The sequence below is a fragment of the Elgaria multicarinata genome, chromosome 6 (assembly GCF_023053635.1).
Source record: "Elgaria multicarinata webbii isolate HBS135686 ecotype San Diego chromosome 6, rElgMul1.1.pri, whole genome shotgun sequence".
NCBI lineage: Eukaryota > Metazoa > Chordata > Lepidosauria > Squamata > Anguidae > Elgaria > Elgaria multicarinata.
In genome coordinates, this window is record NC_086176.1 from 10019138 (window position 1) to 10037831 (window position 18694).

An 18694-nucleotide genomic window follows, 5' to 3' on the forward strand; every position below is an offset into this window, starting at 1 on the left:
CAGTTCTTTAGTTTCTTTGGTACACTTTACATCTTCCTATAGAGATAGTAATGCCACTCTTGGTGTCTCATCAATCTTTATTCCTACAATATCTTTAATCTCAATAAACACCATCTTCCATAATTTTTGGACAAATTGGCATTTTGCCCTCCCCACGTCACCACGGGCTGTACTTTCAGGACACTCACAGAATTCCACAGGCTGCAGCTCTATAGTTTAGAAAAACAGTGAGTAAGGGGGGACATGATAGAGGAGTATAAAATTACACACAGTATGGAGGCAATGAGTCAGGAGAAACACCTCTCGCTCTTTTATAGTACTTGAAACCAGAGTCAGATAAGAGAGATGAAAGCAAATTCTCTTTCACACAGCACATAGATAAACTATGGAATTTGCTACCACAGGATGTAGCGATGGTCACCAACATGGACAGCTTTAAAGGGGAATTATCCACATTGATGGAACATAGGGCTCGCCATGATGGCTCTGAACTCCAGAATTCCTCTCAATACCAGTTGCTGGAGAAAACAAGCAGGAGCGTTGCAAACTTCCCATGAGCACCTGCTTGTCACTGTGGGAGCAAAATGGCGGACTAGAGAGGCCTTTGGAGCGATCCAGCAGGGCTCTTCTTATAATGTTCTTAACTGTAAAGAAATGCTTCCTTTCTAGAAAAACAGATGCTGGCGCTCAGGTCTGTCAGGAAAAAACACCCTCTAACGTAGAACTCTTTTGCCTTATCCCTGACGATATTCAGGGATTTGAGCCTTGGAGAACCTTGGTACTACTTAAGTCCTGCCTTTAAGTATAAAGCCAAAGCTCGTTCACATGACTCCACCCCAAGCAGGAGAGAGAGGAATTCAAAGGGCACGCTGGAGGAGAACGTCCCCTGCCCTCCTCCTTCCTTATCTTCAACCAACATGCCTCCGCAAAAGGGAGACTTCCGACATAGCGCGAGGACGGCAAAACACGGGGACGGAAGAGCGGTTTTATCCCATGTGGAGAAAAGTACTGCACTTTCCCCGCCCTAGAAAAGCATGGAAAATGGAGAACAGGCGAGGTGACAGCAGGACAGGGACAACGCCATGCGAGGGTTGTGGGGCAAAATGGTAAACAAGGCAGGAGGAAAGGGTGATAAAACGCTGGTGCGATGGCAGTCGTGGTGAAGGCTACACAGCAAAGGGGGAAAAGTCTGCTGGGCCCTTTGGAATCCGTGCTCAGTCCTACTCACTGCATACAAATGACACCTGCTGAAATCCCCTTTTCTACGCAACCGTTCAAGTTACAGGAGGCCTGTCTGCCTTTGCATATGGTCGCCCGACCTCCGGACACTGGAGTCTGGCTTGGTGTATTTGGGAGCTCCTGGTGCAAGGCCCAGGCTCGTCCCTGTGCGTCCAGATGACGCCCAGGGTATCCCAGGCTCAGGCAGGGGTAACCCTCCCTTGGCCCGGAATAACAGGCACCGTTTGTGACCCGGTATTTCCCGCGGTCTCAGGCTGAGCCGAAGACTGCGGGTGTGTAGCCTGTTCCGCCGCTTTTCCCGGCTACCGCATTTACTCGCAAGTAGCTGGGGAAAGTGGCGGATGGCGCGCAGAGCTCCACAGGAGCGCTGCAGCCATCAAGGCAGGGTGGTGAGATGGGGCGGAAACAGAGCCAGGGGGGATGGGGGGGGGGATTGCAGCCAGGGTGGGGAAATCGGGGGCAGGGGGGCGGGGGACCTTGTTTTTAATTTTAAAAAACCTACCTTAGTTGCTGATGCGCTCCTGCACACCCGGCCCCTTTAACATATGAAACAAAATGGCCGACACAACGGGGCTTTCCTTTACCCCGTCGCGTCGGACGTGTGGATAGGAGCGACAGCCCGTGCTACTTTTAGCATGGGCTGGCCCCTCAACACACCCAGATTTTAAGGTAGGCCTAGCAAGGCCCTCGGAAAACTTTCAGCCCTTTCTATTCAATCCCACCCCCCAGGAGAGAAGTGGAACCCCCTTCCACTCAAGCCCCTCTACCAGTGTATATACAAACAAGGAAAATGTTCTTGTTTATTTTATAGGGACAATATTGACTTGCACGGGTGGGTGGGTGGCGGCAGATCTCCAGTGACGCAGATTTCTGAACCTGTGGGGAAGTGTTTTCTTTCACGCCAAGAGAGGGGAGGGGTGGACAACTGATAATGCCCTGCCAGGCTCCACCCACCCTTGCAATAGTATTATGCATAAAAGGAAGAACCGGCTGTACAAAGACCCTGTTTAAATCCCCCAAAGAATCCAGAACAGGAAGAAGTGGATTGGGGAAGAAAATGCCCCCTCTGAGGACACTCACCAGAAAGATGGTCTGTTCCATTCTCCCATTTCAGGCACACTGTCTGTCGAGGAGGGGGAGGAGGAGGAGAAGTGGTACATGTGCTCCTCTTACACCTTATTTAATAAGCAAACCCTCTAAAAGCAATGCAAAATGTCTCTGGGGTCTGGAGAGTGTGTAGCTTTGTGACATCACAGATGCTAGCCAGGATGATCAGGGGTCACAGATGCTAGCCAGGAGGGCAGCCAGGATGATCAGGGGTCTGGAAACAAAGCCCTATGAAGAGAGACTGAAACAACTGGGCATGTTTAGCCTAGAGAAGAGAAGATAGGGTGACCATATTTTGGAAACCAAAAAGGAGGACAACATGGCCGCCACCAAGAGGACGTGCCCACCAACATGTCCAGCCCCCAAAGGGACATGCTAACTAACATGCCCAGCCCCCAATGGGGCATGCCCTCCCAAACATGGCCTTGGTCACATGTCTGATTTCACCGCACACAATTAAGACAAATCTGTTCTACATAACATCTTAATGTTAAAATCACTGGAATAAAAAACAAGTGGGACATTCAATGTATTTGAAATTAACTTCACTCATTTCTGCTTTTGTAGCTTTTGCTGTACTTTGAAGCTTTTGCTATACTCTGTGTGATACAGTCTCCTCTTCCCTCAAATATCTTTTCTGACTGCAAATCCTTCACTGGATGGCCATAGTCTAACCTTTACTAACATTTAACGCTCTTTCCCCATCACCTTTCTCATATCCATACTCACAGTTTCATCATATTGCTATCACAGAACAAATGAAGCAGTTGACAAGTGCAGAAAAGTCTGGCACAACGAACAACAGCCTAGCATATAAAATACTATTACCCTGCAAACATTAGCCATGGAACAAAATGGACTAAAGTCTTGCTGCAGTCACTTCTCACTAGCACCTCTTTCAACTGCTGGTTTATCAGTGAGAAACTAACCTAAAAGTTTGTCATTGTACCTCTGGTTCATTAGCCATATTTATCCAGATATCTCCTGAATTTACACTGCCTCAGTGTGCAGAGAACAGAAATCCCAATCAGGGACCCAAAGAAAACTGCCCAAAGAAACGATAGAAACAAGTCCCATTGATTTCAGTAAATCTTACTCCCAGATAAATGAATATAGGATTGCAGCCTTTTCACATCTGTTAATGTCTGCGCACAGGAAAAAGCCTGGATCATGTTAAGTATATGAAAAGAAATACTTGCTTAGTCATTAAAATTGTGTGTGTATGGCTATCTCAGGGTTAAACAGAGAAAGTCTATCTGTGGGCAATTACCTTGAGATAGAGGCTGTTCTGGGAACCTTGCCAAGATTCTAAGTTAGCCTCATCACAGCTGTATGTAATGTAGATAAGAATTGTGTAAGATGTGTATATAGTTTCTCACTTGTGTAAAATGGAACTGATCACTGCTTACTGATCACTGCTCTATGATCACTGCTCTCTGTGTATGCCTCAGTGTGCTGATCTGAACTGATCTGAATTGAACTGCACAGAAGCCTGAAGGAAATAAACCAGCTCTGCTGTGTAAGACCTGCGTGATGTGTGTTTGTTTCTGAGCACAAACAGAGTTCCAGAAAGAGAAAAGTTCTGGCACAATAACCCAACAGATCACTGGGAGGGAGGGGCTGGGGCAGCCATAGTTTGTGTCCATAGATATAGTAAAAATAGAGATCCACCATGACCATACTTTTAAATCGTGGCTTGACTCTCTCAGAGGGCTTCCATGGTTTATGGCTGCCGTAGTTTATGGCTGTCATAGTTTGTGTCCATAGATATAGTAAAAATAGAGATCCACCATGACCATACTTTAAATCGTAGCTTGGCTCTCTGGGAGGATGATGCAATTTACAGGTTCATCCTAGGGGCGGGCAGCAGTGGTGTGGGAAGGTGACCAGGGAGGGAGAGGGAAGAGAGTCCAATAGAATCATAGAATCATAGAATAGCAGAGTTGGAAGGGGCCTACAAGGCCATCGAGTCCACCCCCCTGCTCAAAGCAGGAATCCACCCTAAAGCATCCCTGACAGATGGTTGTCCAGCTGCCTCTTAAAGGCCTCTAGTGCAGGAGAGCCCACCACCTCCCTAGGTAACTGGTTCCATTGTCGTACTGCTCTAACAGTCAGGAAGTTTTTCCTGATGTCCAGCTGGAATCTGGTTTCCTTTAACTTGAGCCCATTATTTTGTGTCCTGCACTCTGGGAGGATCGAGAAGAGATCCTGGCCCTCCTCTGTGGGACAGCCTTTTTTCACTGCTGGCCTTGCGCCAGCTTTCCTGGGTGGGCAGGTGGGGGAGTGGCTAAGCGCTGCTCTGAATTGGCCTAAGGAGCCCCGAGGCTTTGGTACCAATCTGCTTCAGCCACAGGGCACCTCAGGCCAACCCAGTACTGACTTAGATCTGGGCCAAGGTGAGTTGAATCAACTTACCTTGCTTTGATTTCAGAGATTCAGCCCGAGGTGTTGCACAGCCCTATTTGTAACCTTCCCTCATAGGGGAATTGCGCCAGCCCTTTGATCATTTTGGTTGTCTTTTCTGCACCTTTTCCAGCTCTACAATATTGCACCAACATTTACTTACCATGATGTTGATGGTTTCCTATTCTCAATTTTGTCATTATTGTTTGACTAAAAACTAAATGATGATATTTCTTAAAATCACAAATATTCCCAACAGCGCTATTTTATGTGCTATCTGCTAACTACACATCTCTTGAGAGGGCTGCCAAAAGCTAAATTGAAATCGTGAGTAGTTTGTACTCTGCCAAATACTGATTTATTCAATTAGATTTAAACGGGGAAAATGTTCCCATGCTGGTTTTACATGGACTTCTGCTTAAACATTTCTTGTTTTCTAGTTGATGTGCCCACAGACAGAAGAAATCTCTCCTAGTTGACTAGTTGCCAGCTGATTTCTCCTTTAGCTCAAATGAGATCGTTCCCATTCTGGATTATATGGAGCACAAACAGGGCTTCAACCTATATTTTGGAATGTGGTTTGTATGGTACAAGTTGACAGAGATGTGTTTCCAAGCAGGTTTAGATCTTCACCCAATTAAGTGTGTGTGTCCAGCAAGGTGTTTGCTACCTACTAGTTTGGGGCAGAAAATAGTTTTATCCAACAGCCGAAGGCCCCTAGAAGCCACAGTTATCCATGCACTGGCAACATCTAGGATTGACTACTATAGTGTGTTATACATGGGTCTGCCTTTGAAGACTGTTTGGAAACTTCAGTTAATTCAAAATAGAAGTGCCAGGCTGTTGACTGAGGCTGGCTGGTGGGAACATATCTGGCTGGTATTGAAAGAAGTTCACTGGCTTCCAGTCTTTTTCTGAGCACAATTCAAAGGTTGCTTCAAGTCAGGTACCTGAAAGAATGCAATGCTCCCATATCAACCTGACCCAACATTGGGGTCATCTCTGGAGGCTCTCTTCCAGGTGCCCCCACCATCCAAGATAAAGTGGGGTTTTTACAGAAGCGGCACCCCATTTGTGGAATTCCCTCCCCAGGAATCCCCTTTTGTGCTAGGCAAAGGCATGTGAATTCTTCCAGGCTTTTCAATGAACTTTATTGTATTTAACTTTTGTAACGAGTTATGTTTTATTTGTGCATTTTATCTTGCTTTTGTAAACTGCCCTGGAAGCTTTGCTGCCTCTGGTAAACAGTTATTTCAGGCTTTGTATTTCCCCCCAAAAAACCTGTCAAACCTGTTTGACCCAATGTGATCTGGGTTTGAAGGGTTCTGGGCAAAGTGACCTTTGGTGGGGGACCCCCTCCACCAGTGGGCCTTGCTGAGTTCCTTGTCGGTGGAGGACAACGGTGTGCTAAGCGGTGCTAGGTGGCGTTTACATTTTCTTCGTGCCCCGGATCAAAGCTATGTCAGGGGCATGGGGGTGGGATTTAAATGGCAACAACTTTCCTTTTTAAAGAAAAGCAGTTTGGCTGCAATCCTGTACCCACTTACCTGGGAGTAAGTCTAATTGAGCTCAATGAGGTTTATGCCTGAGTAGACATGTACGACTCTCCTCGCAAACATTTGTGGCAGGGACATACCACACTGCTGATGTGCACTAGCTGTGATCCACCAAGATGAACACAGCCTACCAAGCACGCCATGGTGAGCCAAGGCTTTGACAACTCTGCTGTTTTGCAGTCCCAGGCAGGCAGCCTCATTGAGCCACTCCATCTATGGCTCCTTTTACTTGCATGCTTACGATTTATAACATACAGCAAGCATTCCATTTATGGTTCCTGGGCTGTATTCAGCTCATTGGCCCACGAATTGTGTGGGTCTCCTCTTAAAGGTGTTCCAGCTTGGCTGAGCCAATCTCTTTTGCAGCAGCTTGCGCACGGCTCCTTTGATTTCTTTGTTCCTGAGACTGTAGATCAGAGGGTAAAGCAAGGGGGTGATGTTGGTGTAGACGAGTGCTACCATCTTGTCCCGGCCCGGTGAGTAGTTGGGCTTGGGTCGGATGTACATGAAGGTGGCACAGCCATAGTGTAAGAGCGTGACAGCCAGGTGCGAGGCGCATGTAGAGAAAGCTTTGCCCCAGCCAGCGGAGTCACGGATCTGCACCACTGCCACGGTGATGCAGGCATAGGAGGTGAGGATGAGGAGGAAGGGGAGCAGGAGGAGGATCACGCAGGCTGCAAGAAGCGGGAGCTCGCTGGTGTAGCTCCGCGTGCAGGCCAGGTGGAGCAGAGCCGGGATGTCGCAAAAGAAATGATCGATACGGCGGGAGCTGCAGAAAGGCAGGCGGAAGACAGCCACGGTCAGGCCCAGGGAGACGGCAAAGCCACCGAGGCAGCAGAGGAGAGCCAGCTGGAGGCAGAAGGCTTGGCTCATCGTTGCTGTGTAGAGCAGGGGCCGGCAGATGGCCACGTAGCGATCGTAAGCCATGGCTGCCAGCAGGAAACATTCAGCCCCTCCCAGGGCCACAAAGAAATGCATTTGCGTTGCACAGCCCACAAAGGAAATGGTGCTGCCGCCCAGGCTGGCAAGGTCAGCCAGGGTCTTGGGCGCGATGACGAGGGCGTAACAGAGTTCGATCGCGGAGAGCTGGCAGAGGAAGAGAAGCATGGGAGGGCGCGAAGGCTCAGCAGCCACCGCCAGCAGTATGAGGAGGTTTCCTGCGAGGGTGGCCACGTGCACCATGAGGAGGAGGAGGAAGAGGAGGGCCCGCAGGCGGAGCAGGTCCGAGAAGCCGAGCAGCAGGAACTCCATGGTGGCCCCAGATGATGTATGGTTACTCCTCTCCATGCAGTTTCCACATTATACCTGCAACAGGTGAACCGCCCAGAGAGCTTCGGCTATTGGGCGGTATAGAAATGCAATAAATAAATAAATAGACAAAAGACAAAAGAAGCCAGAGCACAAAACTGTTGTGGGGGGAAGAAAGGCCCAGCTGCCACCACCACTGCCCATTCACAGCCAACGGACGCGCTTGGTTACCGAGACTCCCATAGTGAGCAGATCAATACAAATGAAAGAGGCTACCCTGACACGTGTCCCTGCAAGCTGCCTGTAACGGCCTTCAGACTACAGATACTGCTTCTCATGTAAACTTCATGTGTTTGTTTGTTTATTTATTTATTTATTTCATTTATATACTGCCCCATAGCCAAAGCTCTCTGGGCGGTCTACAAAAGTTAAAATCAGTGAGCATTAAAAAGTATACAAAATTTAAAATGTATGTTTTCTCTTGCATGCCGACCCTCTGAGTAGGGTGATGCACCACAGGCTCTTTACGACAGGCCTGTCCACGGACACTCCCTGCTCAAGCGAAGCGCCACCATTTTCTGAGCCTGAGGTGAGGGACAAACACCGCCTTTCTACAAACTATGTGGAGAAAGGGGTTAAACAGGAATAATTTCAGGAATAAAATAATGCGCTGTGGATTATATGTGCTGATGGTGAGTTAGTGTCAGAACGGGTGTTATATGCAGATGATAAATGCCAAGGAGACACGTGGGATTTTTGTGGTAGTAAAACAAACTGAATAAAAATTTATTTCAATGTTCACAAACTTTGTTTCATAATAAAACTTTCCAGACCCTTGTTAAAACCTCTCATCCAATCCTTTCTCTCTTCTCATACACGCTTTCCTTTCTCTCACACCTTCACTCTTGAACTTTCTTTATTATCAGGATTGGTTAATATACACCAACTGACTATCTGCACACTGCACTCAAAAGACCCTGATCTTAACCCTGATCTTCTAATTCTCCCTCAAACCCAAGTACTTCAAAAACAAACAAACCCATCACCTCAGTCATCCCCTTATATATCCTCCTCGACCCTCCTATGATATTCAATCTCCACCCACTCAGGTCAACATTCCAAACACAACAGACTTACAAATCCTAGGCATACATTAGGGAACTGACTTGTGGGGTGTAACACCACAGGTGACCCTATGAAAAGGAGGACAGGGCTCCTGTCTCTTTAACAGTTGTATTGAAAAGGGAATTTCAGCAGGTGTCATTGGTATATATGGAGAACCTGGTGAAATTCCCTCTTCATCAAACCAGTTAAAGCTGCAGGTGCCCTGCCCTCTTTTAAATCTGGTCACTCTAGTATAGCTCCTGCTGCTTTAACTGTTGTGATGATGAGGGAGTTTCACCAGGTTCTCCATATATATAAATGACACCTGCTGAAATTCCCTTTCCTATGCAACTGTTAAAGATGCAGGAGCCCGGTCCTCCTTTTCCATATGGTCACCCTAGGCAGTGCAGGCAGCCATTAGGCTTGCCAGATCCTTGCCCTGCCCTCTGCCTGGGTAGCTGGCAACCAATCAGGGGTTGCCATCAGCCCGGCCATGCCTCCACCGCAAGTACGGAGTGAGGGTAGACGGCAGACGTGCTGTACTTGCCTCGCTCTGGAGAATAATTGACCCGGTGCCACTGTGGATCCACCACAGGACTTTCTGAGCTTTTAGATAGCCCCCTAGTCTTTTAACTCTGTTCTTTTAAACCTATATTTTAAATCTCTGCATCGCTGCTCAGTTTTATTCTAGTTTTATATTGAGATTTAAGCTTCCATATTTTATATTTTAATTGTACTTTATTGTTTTAGTTTTTGTGAACCACCCAGAGAACTTTGGCTATTGGGCGGTATAGAAATAAAATAAAATAAAATAAAATAAAGGTAAAGGACTGCAGCCCCTTTCTACACCTAATCCCAGGAAAATGGAGGGATCATCTCTGCCTGCTCCTGGGATCCCCTTTGTGGCATTTGGATGCACAGGAATGATTCCGGAACAATCCTGGGGGAAAAGGCAGGTGTAGAAATGGCCTTTGAATGGTCTTTCAGGAAGCCAACTTGTTCCTCAGCCTCTGCCAGTTGTCTGGAAAATATAGTAGCCTCCAAAATACCTAGTTTGGCCCTCCTGTTCTAACAGTCAGATTTTATTTGTTTATTTATTTATTTATTACCTATTTATACTGTCCAACAGCCAAGGCTCTCTGGGAAGTTTACAATTAAAACCATAATGTACAAAAATCAAGATTTAAAACTATTAAAAAACACTAAAAAAATTAAATTGAAGATGGCAAATTTTAATCTGATCAGTGAATGTAACAGAACTGTTGTTGTCTTTTTGTACTCAAAGTCTTGTATAATCAAGCCAAATTTTAAAATGATCACATTCTAACAGGAAAACGGTACGGCATCCTTTGCCATCCCTGTGTCATCATTTCCTTCCATGTGAAAAGAATTCTAGCTTAATTTATTTATTTATTACATTTTTATATTGCCCAATAGCCGAAGCTCTCTGGGCGGTTCACAAAATCTAATTTATTCTCTGACATGTAAGTTACTTATACATAGGTAAATTTCCCCATGGGGATGCTTCATGCAAGTGACTTCTACACGTGAATTCTAAGTTTAGTTGAGATGTCTGTGCCACATCGTATTTGAATTGGACCCGAGTCTGACGAGAATAGAAGCATATACCAGACGCGGACAGACATCCATATAAAAGAGAGCTGTGTGCAGTAAAGTTCAGGCATTACACATATTTTTATATTGTATTTTGTATTTGGGTTTTTAAACTGTTGGTTGTTTTATTATGGTTTTAATTTTTGTGAACCGCCCAGAGAGCTTCGGCTATTGGGCGGTATAAACATGTAATAAATAAATAAATGTATCTAATCTTCTCTTAATTGTCCCAGTGTCAGTGTCTCGTGGTGGCTTTAATGATTGGTTTACTATCATTTTCCCCTTTTCATTTCTTATAGAAAAATAGGCAAACAATGAAATGAATATATATATATATTCAAGGACACCAGTAATTAACGCCCCCCCCCCCCCCCGCCCACACACAAACACATACAGAAAGGGACACTGAAGCCTTAGCTAGACCTAAGGTTTATCCCACGGTCATCCCTGTTCATGTAAATGACACATAGGATATCCTGGGAGCAGGCAGGGGCGACCCCGGGACAATCCCAGGATAAACCTTAGGTCTAGCTAAGGCCTGAGACAAATAATAGAATCTGTTCAGGGGGAAATTAGGAGGCTATTTATCATCAGCAATCAACATAGAACAAATGCAATGGACAGGACCTGAAAACAGGAAACTTTTAATTAACATCAGAAATGAACTTTGGTGAATGGAACTTACGTGTGAGTAAGCCATATCAAAAGATATTGACCATAGGCAAAGGCATTGCTAGTTAATATGGCACACTATTAAGTGCTATGTGAAACCTCTGTTTTAATCCACTTCATTTCATATATTACATTTCTATACTGTTCTCCAGGCAGCTTGCAGAGTTTAAAACCCTTAAAAACACAGTATTACGCATAATATGAAAACAGTTTAGCTACAAACTTATAAACAGCGCCGACACACATATATATCCAAACGATATCCCATGATCTGATTAAAAACTTATCCTATACTGCCATATGCCTGGGAGTAGATTTCTAGCGAATTACAGAGAAAGTGGTGCTGCATTGATTGGGTTACTGCCTTCTTGTTGTGCCCAGTTTCTAATTGTGTACTGCATGCAGAGGAATGGATTGCAATCCCCCCTTATGAATTTTGGTGCCCTCCTTTATTTTAAGCAGTTTTCTCAGAGCATGGATCCAGCCAGGCTGAGCAACACCACTGTTTGAGGAGGAGTGGGTTTTGCTCCCTTCCCTGTCCATTGCATCTGATTTACTGCTTCTGAACTTGAAGGTTCTATTTAACTGTTGCTGGACTGCTCCTCCATGACTCTTAGGCCATTTCTACACCAGCCTTTTTCCCCAGGATCGTGCCGGGATCATCCCTGGGCATCCAAATGCCACACAGGGGATCCCAGGCACAGGCAGGGACGATCCCTCCATTTTCCTGGGATAATCCTTGGGTGTAGAAAGGGCCTTAGATAGACCTCTCCATCCTCAATCTAAAATACTGGTCTCCACCATACTTTGTGATGACAAATTCTGTAAGTTCCTTATGTGTTGTATGAAGTAGTATCACCTTTTGTCAGTCTCAAATCTCTACGTCAATCTGCTTCATGAAGTGACCCCAAGCTTTAATATTAGGAGAGAGACCAAAGAATGTCTCCCTATTCATCCTCTCCATGCAATTCATAATTTGATAAACCTTGATCACATCCCACCTACTTAAACTGCAACCCTATAATCACTTACCTGGGAATAAGCCCCATTGAATTCATTGAAACGTGCTTTTGAATGGACATGTATGGGGAATGCATTGCAACAGCACACAACAACAGAAAGCGCTGGAAATATATTGCAGCTATAACATAAAGCAAATGGACTCCTCTCACCTGGAAGATTGTGTTCAGTTTGCCTGTGACAGCAAGCAATGACCAGAGAGAGACAGATACAAATCAGGAGAGACGTGAAGACAGCAGGGCCCTGATAAGATTATGTCTAGAAGAATTAGACAGCTGACAGGAGATATGAGAGTATATATCACGCATCTGGCATGGTGAAATTAATTTGGGCAGAACATCTTCTACAACCAAAAATCAAGGGGGCATAGATGAATGCTAAAAGCGAATTTCAATGTTTTCCTAACTGGAAAATGTGTAATTTCTGAGAAAGAAACTTCAATCTGAGTAACTTATTAGAAGTCTGATCATTTAAAACAGCCTTCCTCAACCTGGGATGCTCCAGATGTGTTGGACTGCATCTCCCAGAATGCCCATCTGGAGCGCCCCAGGTTGAGGAAGGCTGATTTAAAAGGTCCTAACAATGCAACAAATATTAGAGTAGATATTACACAACATTAAAAGAAAAAAGAGAGTCAGAAATACCCCACCTAATGAATGGATCCTGTCTCTCTCATCCAGTCACTCTCACTTTGTGTTCTAGAATCAAAATGTCAATACGGTCAGAAAAAGAAAACTGAAGGTTTAAATTTCACAACAGTGATGATCACAGAGCAGACAGTCCCAACATTTTCAAAAGGTTTCATAGATGCAACACTTAGTGCAGGATGTGGAGCTCAGATGTGAAGATAGCAGGTCATGGTGGACTTAATTTGGTCAGAGCATCTTCTACAACCAAAAATCAAGTGGAAATATATGAATGCTTAAAGCAAATGTCAACAATGGCCACAAATATTACAAAATATTACACAGCATTAAAAACTAAAAAAAAGTCAGAAATACCACAAGTAATGAATGGATTCTGCCTCTCTCATCCAGTCACTCTCACTTCCTGTTCTAGAATCAAAATGTCAAAAAGAAAAATAGAACAACTGTTGGTGGAGCGACCTTCTTCTGTAACTGAGAATTCTCTAGCCTTCCATTTTGGCTGACTCATAAATCTGTGCCACTTAAAATGGGTACTCTTCTACTGACAGAACGTGGCCCAATCACATCTATTAGCCTGCCCATTCACATGGCCATGCAGGATGAGGCAAGGGTGTCATGGAAAAGCACCTTTTGGGGGGAGACAATTGGGAACACTGAACCAGTGGCCAGAAGGGATGCTGAACCCTTTTCTCACTGGCTGATTTTGTCGCTCCCTTTGCAAATTTGTGTTTGGAAATCTGTGCGAGAAGGAAGAGCTGCTGGGAAATGGGCCGGTGGGAAACGGGCCAACCTGCCTCTCCCTGTGATGGTTCCTTACTTCCAGTGGCTCCTTCCCAAAGCTCTTTTTCATTTAACAGCGACTACACAAAACTATTCTGGTAATAATATATACATCTTTCTATATAAAATGACCCGAAGACTCTCAGCTATCTTTTCCAGTCTCTGGCTCCCCTTAGGGCTGAACTACATGTAAAACAGAACGTATATTATTAAAAACTCCACAGTTCTGGAAGGCAGCAATCTGCAGCAGAAAAACAGTGTGTGTGTGTGTGGATGTGGTCTTAACCCTTCTCCCACTGATTCCTGCAGCTCCCTCCAGTAGGGTTCCAGGTGCATTTTTTGCAACCTTACCTTAGTCATACTTCAAATGGGAAGAAATAAGGAATTTCTCTAAATTCTTTTCATTTCCTGCTGAAAGAGTTGAACAGCAGCTTACATCTCATTCTCTTCCTGCAGGAACAGATACGCAAGTCCTTTAATATTCCTCTTTCTCACTCCTTATATCCAGTGTGTGACAGAGGCCTGTCCTAGCTCTTTCCCCAGCTTTCACTGCTGTCCCTTGAGAACCCCCTGCAGAAAGGAAACACAACTTTGACTTTCCCAGAGAAAGAGAGTTTGTTGTTTCCTTGCTAATAAGGACAGAGGAGAAAAAGTTAATAGCAGCCGTAACTTCTCAACCAAGGAGAGTGATCCATCTTTGCTTCAACAATCTGAACTTTGGGCTGTCTAATATATTAGAACAGAGGATAAAAATTCCCAGTTATTATTTTGTAGCATCTCTTGGAAATCTGTAAAAAACAAACAAAATAAAAAAACACCTTGAAGTGGCCCTGCTATTTCAAAAGCTCTTTTTAAAAGCACCGCTGTCAGAAGGTAACAGCCTAGCGTGATGAAGCATAGTAAGTGAATGAAGCTATTACCAGAGGCTAAAAAATGAAAGTTTGTTTGTGTCAGGGGCATTCATCTATCCAGCCATACAGCAACAGAATATTATAAACCCACTTGAAGTACTCGGTCGATGAAACCTCTCCAAGCACTAAAGCAAACATGTTTGTGATGTGGAGCGATAGGTAGGGTCTTGGAGGTTATAGGATCCACGTGAGGAGTGTATTGCAATGCACTTTATTATTTATTTACCTAGAGTGACCATATGAAAAGGAGGACAGGGATCCTGTACCTTTAACAGTTGTAGAGAAAAAGGATTTTCAGCAGGTGTCATGTGTATGCATGCAGCATCTGGTGAAATTCCTCTTCATTGCAATAGTTAAAGCTGCAGGTGCCCTCCTCTCTTTTGTATCTGGTCATGAGGACAGGACTCCTGCAGCTTTAACTGTTACAATGAAGACAAAATTTCACCAGGTGCTACTTTCATTCAAATGACACTTGCTGAAATTCCGTTTTCTATACCACTTTAAAGATACAGGAGCCCTGTCCTCCTTTTCATATGGTCACCCTAATTTACCACATTTGTATTACTTTGAGGTGTTCCCTACTTCCCCAAGCAGTAAGATGTTCCAGGAGCAGCTGTCAGTTTCCTTCTGTGGCAAGAGGGCTGGAGACTTGGGATGGCTGCAAAATAGGCAAATGCTATTTTGGGCTACATTAATAGAGGTATAGCTTCCAAATCTCGTGAGGTACTGGTTCCCCTCTATTCAGTCCTGATTAGGTCTCATCTTGAGGATTGCGTCCAGTTCTGGGTGCCACACTTAAAAAAGGACGCAGACAAACTGGAGCGTGTTCAGAGGAGGTCAACCAGGATGATCAGGGGTCTGGAAACAAAGCCCTATGAAGAGAGATTGAAAGAAAAGGGCATGTTTAGCCTGGAGAAGAGAAGGCTGAGGGGAGACATGATAGCACTCTTCAAATACTTAAAAGGTTGTCACACAGAGGAGGGCCAGGATCTCTTCTCGATCCTCCCAGAGTGCAGGACACGGAATAATGGGCTCAAGTTAAAGGAAGCCAGATTCCGGCTGGACATCAGGAAAAACTTCCTGACTGTTAGAGCAGTACAACAATGAAACCAGTTACCTAGGGAGGTGGTGGGCTCTCCCACCCTAGAGGCCTTCAAGAGGCAGCTGGACAACCACCTGTCAGGTATGCTTTAAGGTGGATTCCTGTAGTGAGCGGGGGTTGGACTTGATGGCCTTGTAGGCCCCTTCCAACTCTACTATTCTATGATTTTGTAATTTCTGCTTGTGTACAGATATACAAGCCCCTGCACAACAACACGCAGGCAGAGAGGGCCAGCCTGCAAATCGGCATGTGTTTGCTCCTCATCCACCACGCTCACAAGTAACAGCATAAGGCTGGAGGCCCTTCTCCCCAGGTTCTACATTGTCAGCTATTTCTCCTTTGCTGGCTAAGTTACAGCTCTTACACTGCTGCTTCTGTCAGCCCCCACCCCAGCATGTAAGGATGTCAGAGAAATTCTCAGCAGATTCAAATGAGTTTGGATTTCTATGAATCTCACCTGCGGGTTCTGCAGCACACTGACTTTTCCTGAGTCACAGGGGTTCCACGGACTTGTGGGCTGTTTTTTGTTTTTGTTTTTACTTTGGGGGGTGAGGTTTGCACGAAAGCATATTAGTGTGATGCACGCTTGCATTAACACGAGTGCACGTTAGCACAAGTCGAATGAAATTCTTGTACATCCCTAAAAATACCTGATTTTGTCAATGAGCAGATGGCAGATGAAACATGCCTGACAATCTGCAGAACACAGACGGAGTAGATTTAACAAACTCTGCACATCCCTACCAGCAGGTGGCATGATGTGTCCAACAGTTAGTATTTTGAATGGTTTTTATGGTTTTAATTTTTGTAAACTTCCCAGAGAGCTTCGGCTATTGGGTGGTATAAAAATGCAATAAATAAACAAATAAATAAATAAATAAATAGTAGCCACCAGCAATCAAACCCCCTCAATACTCACTAAGCAAGCATCTTCTAGCTGCCAGGGCTTGCTGAGGAAGCATCTTTAGGTCTCTGCTAATTTTTGTTTTAAGCCTAGAGAGAAGGGCTTCTTCTTCCTCTTCCTCTTCCTCTTCTCCATCATCATCATCGAAGCATGTACCTGCCTTTTCTCCAAGGATCTTGGAGCAGCGTATGCAGCATTACCCCCTTCCCCATTTTTTTTCTGCAATCAGCATTGCAAGAGAGCCTCTGCCTACTTATGAGAGTTAAGTGTGTGTGTGTGTGTGTGTGTGTGTGTGTAGGATGGAGTAGTGATGAGGAGTTAGAGCCCCAGGCTTACCCATCAAAAAGGACTAAAGAAGCTGAGTTCTCCTCTTACCAGGGAGCCATGATTTGTGGGAGTATACAAGCTGGCAGTGAAGGAAGGAAAGGCTGGTGAGGAGCAGCTGCGCAGCCACAATATTGGCACCTTCCCAGGGAGAGGACTGCTGAGTCAATCCATGATCCAGTGGGCTTGATGGGATGGAGCCGAAGGGGTGGCCCACCAGAGTGAGAGATCTCTCATTTGTTCTCACTCCAGATGAGCCTGAGGTCTCTAAAAGCAGGCCTCCCTCACAGATGCAGGATCCTACACTCCATCTCTATCATATGTACCTGCCCGGACCCTAAGGTCATCCTCAGGGGTCCTTCTCCGCGAGCCCCTGCCAAAGGAAGTGAGGCAGGTGGCTACCAGGAGGAGGGCCTTCTCTGCTGTGGCACCCCGGCTGTGGAATGAGCTCCCTAAGGAGGTTCACTTGGCACCTACATTATGTGCTTTTAGACGCCAGGTGAAGACCTTTTTATTCTCCCAGTATTTTAACAGTCTATAAATAAATTTTAACTTGGTGTTTTAAATTTGTAATTTTGCATTGCTGCTGTTTTGATTGTATTTTATATGATGGTTTTATACTGTTGTTTTATACTTTGAATGGTTTTAATTTTTGTGAACCGCCCAGAGAGCTCCGGCTATTGGGCGGTATAGAAATGTAATAAATAAATATCTCATCTCCACATCCAAGTAACACACAAAGCTGCCCTAAAGTAAATGAGGGACTTGGTGCATTTGGTGGTGGTGTGGAACTGGTATCTTGACTTCTCCCAGCCGGACATAATAGTAGGATGGTTTACAGTGTTAAAGGAGTCTAATTTGGGTTCTCTCACCTCTCTACAGTGCCTGTGAAGTGGGCCCATGGAAGCCATTTGCAATCCCCCCTAGGGCCATTAACACACCTCCCAGAAATGTGTTCGCAAATGTATTCTACAATTTACTTATCAGAAAAAAATTATGCCCAGTGTTTAATGGTGGGTTACCATTTATTTAAAAGCAGAAAAGCAGGAGGTTTGAGTCTCTCTCTTGGTGAGGCGTCCTCACTACCAGGTGCTCTAGGCACTGGGAGAGCAAAGCAGTTATGTGATGTGTGACAAATCTTTAGTCAGTCCTAAAACTTGCCAAACCCCGAAGGCAAAAAAAGCCTCAGGAGATGATGGGTTCTCCTTCGCTGGAGGCATTTCAGCAGAGGCTGGATGGCCACCTGTCGGGGATGCTGTAGCTGAACTTTACAGTGCAGAGCCTGTGTTGAGCAGGGGGTTGGACTAGATGGTTTCTGAGGTGCCTTCCAACTCTACGGTTTTCTATATCTACACCATGCATAATTTTATATCATGTCACCCAAAATGGATGGAGCACTTCAAAAGATCCCAAGGTGCCAGCAAAGGGCCTCCACCACCCCTTCCCATGCTCGGCCCTCTGAAGCCAGGCAAGAGCTTACATTTGGGAAGGGGACAGAAGTGGGTGCTGCCAGGGTGCTGGCCTTTCTCCACTAGGGATGGACCTGAGACAATCCAGGTGGGGAAACAATGCTAGTTTCACCATTTTTGCCTTGGAAGGCCTTCTGTCCAGCTGAAATGACATGAATAGCATCAGTGGGAATGGCATGAACATGGAAATGCCGTTCTGGGCCTCAGAAACCCAGTTCCAGTAAGGAAATATGATCTGTCTGGGCCCTGGATGGGAGGACCCACCACTCCCAGCCCCGGCCTGCCTGCCTGCCTGCTTCCCTCCCTCCCATGCCCCAAGGTAAATTCCTGGGCCCTGGGGCAGGCACTTGTTTGCCCCTGCTTGCCATAGCTGCTAGCAGGGCCCTCTCTGCCTCAATCATAGAATAGAATCATAGAATCATAGAATAGCAGAGTTGGAAGGGGCCTACAAGGCCATCGAGTCCAACCCCCTGCTCAATGCAGGAATCCACCCTAAAGCATCCCTGACAGATAGTTGTCCAGCTGCCTCTTGAAGGCCTCTAGTGTGGGAGAGCCCACAACCTCCCTAGGTAGCTGATTCCATTGTCGCACTGC

General features: G+C 45.5%; 1 protein-coding gene across 1 annotated transcript; it reads right to left on the bottom strand.

Moving 5' to 3' along the window:
- Positions 1–6599: 6599 nt before the first annotated feature.
- Positions 6600–7592, bottom strand: LOC134400144 (olfactory receptor 10AC1-like). Its single transcript, XM_063128433.1, has one exon. It carries the CDS (start codon positions 7590–7592, stop codon positions 6600–6602), a length of 993 nt encoding a protein of 330 aa, XP_062984503.1.
- Positions 7593–18694: the final 11102 nt, after the last annotated feature.